Here is a 3,956-nt window from a genome sequence, read left to right as displayed (position 1 = left end):
AATAAAATTTTTATTCAGAAATGTAAGATCTTTCAGATCGGAATATGTAAAAATATTATATTTTGCTCCTAATTTATTCATTATTTATGTCCTTAGTGAATATAAAAGGTAGATAATACTTACAATCTAGGCAAAAAAATAAAATAGTATGTTAAGTTTCTTAAACTAAAAGTGTCATATTTAAGAAATAGGCATTGGAAGAAAAAAAAGAAACAGAAAAATATAAAACATAAACAATGTGATTTATTATACAAATTCATGACAGCTAAAATGATCTCAGGATCAATAATTGTAGTGAAATTATTCATCATGTGAGGAACTTTTCTTTTTTTTCTTTTTCTTCTTTTCAGAACCCTTTGAAAAAGAAAATAAATATTAAGTTTTCATAATTATAATAAGTTAACAAAACATAAGTAAAAATAATATATATATTTTATTTTTAAAAAAGAAAATTAATTTAATTTCCTTTCTTATATTAAGAGGCAGCTTCCAATGTTTTTTTTCTTCAATCTGAAATATTTCATTGCAAACTCTAAAATTATTTCCCACAAAAAATCCACCTTAACAGTAGATATAATAGAAAAATATTTTTATACAGGTAAACATGATTTTTATTTATGTAAAGATTAAAACAAAAGTGTTGGGAATCAAAATTTGGCGTTTTAGTTTTTACAAGAGAAACTTATTACAAATAGGAAAACAGTCAAATTTTCTTGACATAATAAAACGTTAGAAACAAAGTTAATTAAATTACAATACAAAATAATACAATTTAATAATTATATTGTATAGTGAAGAACCCAATGCTAAATTAACTACGTAGAAAAAGCCGAATCTCAAGCATTTGCATTTAATATTTATCAATTTATGGGAATAAAGCTTTGAAAAAAGGAGAGGAAAAAATACACTATCTCATGCCTAATTCATACTTTAAATAGTGAAAATATAAGATAAATATGAAACATTTAATTAAATTAAAGAGATTGTTATTATGGAAAAGCAAAACCAATAGACAGTGAAAAAAAGTTTTTGTATGATAAAAGAAAGCCATATCAAATATATAATTAGAAACTAAACATAAAAAGGCAACTAATAATAGCTTAAAAGTGCGTTTATAAAGTTGATACTTACCATGGAATCTACTTCAGGAGCAGGAGATTCTTCTACCTGTTCCGTGGAATGTTTATGCTTCTTATGTTTCTTTTTCTTTTCTACAACAGCGGCAGCAGCTGCCTCTTCTCCACTAGATTCGGAAACTTCTCGCTACAAATGAAAAAGGAATTCAACTTCAATCGTAAAATACTAAATAAATTTATAAAATGATCTGAAATAAAGAATAAAATACTGATAACATTTTGAAATGAAATTAAAAATTTATTAATTAAAATAGCTTCTTCGTAGGATATTGGATGGAAAATGGTATAATTCGCAGGAAAATGGTATAATTTGCTGTCGAATACATATTTTAGAAGATGTAATTTTANTTGTAATTTAGAACGACAAAGAATTTTTTTTTTTTTTTTTTTAAAGATGCTTTTCCTAAAATACTAAAGAATATCACCAAAATTTACAGATGGTATGAAAAATTGAGAAGAAATTTCAGCTTTAAAATATACCAGGGTTTCAATTTTACAAAATACAAATGTCCTGATAACTAATGCCCAATACATTAAATATTTTAGATGAAAGATGCACCAAGTATTAAAGTTTTTTTCACACCTGGGTAACTAGTATTTTATGTAGTATATCAGGGTATTTTTACCTGGCTTCCTTTATTTGTCACCCAGCCGGTTTCGGGTACCCAGTCCGGAATGCTTTGAATGCTATAAAAATGGTATAATTTGCTGTCGAATACATATTTTAGAAGATGTAATTTTAAAGGAACTTATTACTCTCTAATATAAAATTTTCTTCTTATTTCATACATACAAATTTTTTAAAAAAAAAAGCCCCTAAAAGAAATTTGAAAAGACTGTTTGGATGTAAAATTTTGTTATGAAGTAGAGACCACAAACTGCTCCTAGTGACTTTATTATAATTAATTTTTCTTTTGATTTATTCAAATTCTTATTAAGATTTAAAAATGTTAAATGGAGAATTTTTTTTTTAGTAAAATGACATTTTAATTATTAAAGTTCAATTTTTAATCAACCAAAAACTATTAATGTAATGAGATCTACCTTATTAGAAATTCTTAAACTATTAGGTACTGTGTGAAAAATTTTATAACCAATGTTGGACAGAAAATTCATATAGTAGTGTGTCCATCCTTAAATCTCTCTCAGTATCCTAGTAATTATGAACCTTTAAAAGATAAAGTAACAAACAAGGAGCAAATTTGCTGATCACAAAAACTTTTTCTGAGAAACAAATGCACATTTTCGTTATACGGGAGAATAATAAAAACTTCCCTTGGTTAGCTTCATGGTAGGAGAACTTCTAAGAGACTGGTTGGAGACATGTTTAGTGAGAAACCCACTTTCTAATAAAAATTTAGTTCCAAGTTACATATGACTAATTTTATTCATACATGCCTCTTTTTAAGATTAACATTAAAAATGCTTTTTTCTTTGTTGACCGCTAAAAATTTATTTATTAAATTAGCGTGGTTCTAACATTAAATTCAGTAGAATTGCCAGCTAAGTTATGTCAAATACAATTAAATGACTTATATTTATTGATTACAAGATATTTTTATTAACAGAATATTATAAGTTTAATTTTAATAAAGAAATGATATGAAAAGAGTGCTTAATAAAGAATTGAAAAAATAAATAAAGGAAACATATTTACTTAAATATTAAAAAAATTATCTCAGGGTGTATAGCCATATCTTTTCAACAAAAAATAAGCAACTTTTATGTATTTTTCAAGAACTCAAAAAATATTTTTAAGCACTCGTATACATTAAAAAAAGGCAAAATAATTTTCAAAGACTTGACATGACCATGATAAAATAACTAGCTTCTGACAAAGTACCCTTTTCCTGCCAGGATATATATTATATTAGCCACCATTAAAAGATCGAGAGATTTTTCGGTTCAATTTCAGAGGGTGGAAATGAGGCCTGAAATTGAGGAAATCTCGCAAAATACAGCAGAAAATGCACATTAGAACGCTAAATTCTCACCGAACTCAGACTAGTAGATGCACATCCAGACTCTCAAGTATTTCATCAAACATGTAAAATGGATCGGAATTTTCATACACTATGAAAATTCCAATCCATCGAACCCATAACGTTGAATAGAACAATACGAAAAGCACGCTTTTGTGCAATACATGGCGAAAATCGACATGGTGAAGAAAAACAATCTCTCCAAGAATCTCACTTCATTTAAAAACCACTAAATTTTAAAAAGTTGTCTTTTCTTAAAGTAATATACACAGTTAAATCAAATATTAACACATATCACGAAGAATAATGAAAACTGAGAACCAAAGTAAAATAACTGACAGAAAAAACAGTGTCTACATCCTCTTTTAATAAAAGATCAATTACCTTCATAGGAGTGGACGTTTCAACTTTGACTTCTCGAATTTTTGCAACAGGCGTAGCAACTTCACTTTTGACTTTACTGTAAAAAAAAGAAAGCATTGAAAAACAAGAAATGCTTGAAGCACAATATAAAATTATAAAATACTGCAATCATTTCAGTTCAAAGCAAAATAAATAAAACAACAAGGATACTTACACATCACTATATACTGAACTCCAATCAGCAGGAGTATTTTCATTTGGCTTACCATACTTGTCTAACAAGCCATCCTTTACCATTTTTTTCTTTAAGGTGGCCTAAGAAACAACACAGTATTAAGCTATACAAATAATAGAATAGACTTTGTTATACACAGAGGTTTACTTAATATACTTGTATCTTAATATACATGCATGTTTTGTATTTAACATAATATTTTGAATAGGATTTATAATTAAATTACATACCAATGGAGAA

The 3,956-nt window shown here is 26.6% G+C and overlaps 1 protein-coding gene across 1 annotated transcript; it reads right to left on the bottom strand.

Annotated features, from left to right (window-relative positions):
* Positions 1-223: 223 nt before the first annotated feature.
* LOC122273507 (H/ACA ribonucleoprotein complex subunit 4) lies at positions 224-3,841 on the bottom strand. Its single transcript, XM_043057568.2, has 4 exons — positions 3,696-3,841; positions 3,503-3,578; positions 1,132-1,263; positions 224-354 (listed from the first exon to the last, which is right to left on the bottom strand). The coding sequence occupies exons 1-4, from the start codon at positions 3,776-3,778 to the stop codon at positions 301-303; spliced, it is 345 nt and encodes a 114-aa protein (XP_042913502.1). The 5' UTR covers positions 3,779-3,841; the 3' UTR covers positions 224-300.
* Between the last annotated feature and the right edge of the window lie 115 nt (positions 3,842-3,956).

The sequence above is a fragment of the Parasteatoda tepidariorum genome, unplaced genomic scaffold, assembly GCF_043381705.1.
Source record: "Parasteatoda tepidariorum isolate YZ-2023 unplaced genomic scaffold, CAS_Ptep_4.0 HiC_scaffold_5039, whole genome shotgun sequence".
NCBI classification, from domain to species: Eukaryota; Metazoa; Arthropoda; class Arachnida; order Araneae; family Theridiidae; genus Parasteatoda; species Parasteatoda tepidariorum.
This window is presented reverse-complemented; position numbering and strand designations above follow the sequence as displayed.

Bases quoted from the DNA above. Each gene is read 5' to 3' on its own strand.
- LOC122273507 (XM_043057568.2), bottom strand. From the start codon at position 3,778: ATGGTAAAGGATGGCTTGTTAGACAAGTATGGTAAGCCAAATGAAAAT. The intron at 3,579-3,695 runs GTAAGTATCCTT...TTTTTTTTACAG, and splicing joins AGTTCAGTATATAGTGATGT to TAAAGTCAAAAGTGAAGTTG. The intron at 1,264-3,502 runs GTAATTGATCTT...TTTCATTTGTAG, and splicing joins AAACGTCCACTCCTATGAAG to CGAGAAGTTTCCGAATCTAG.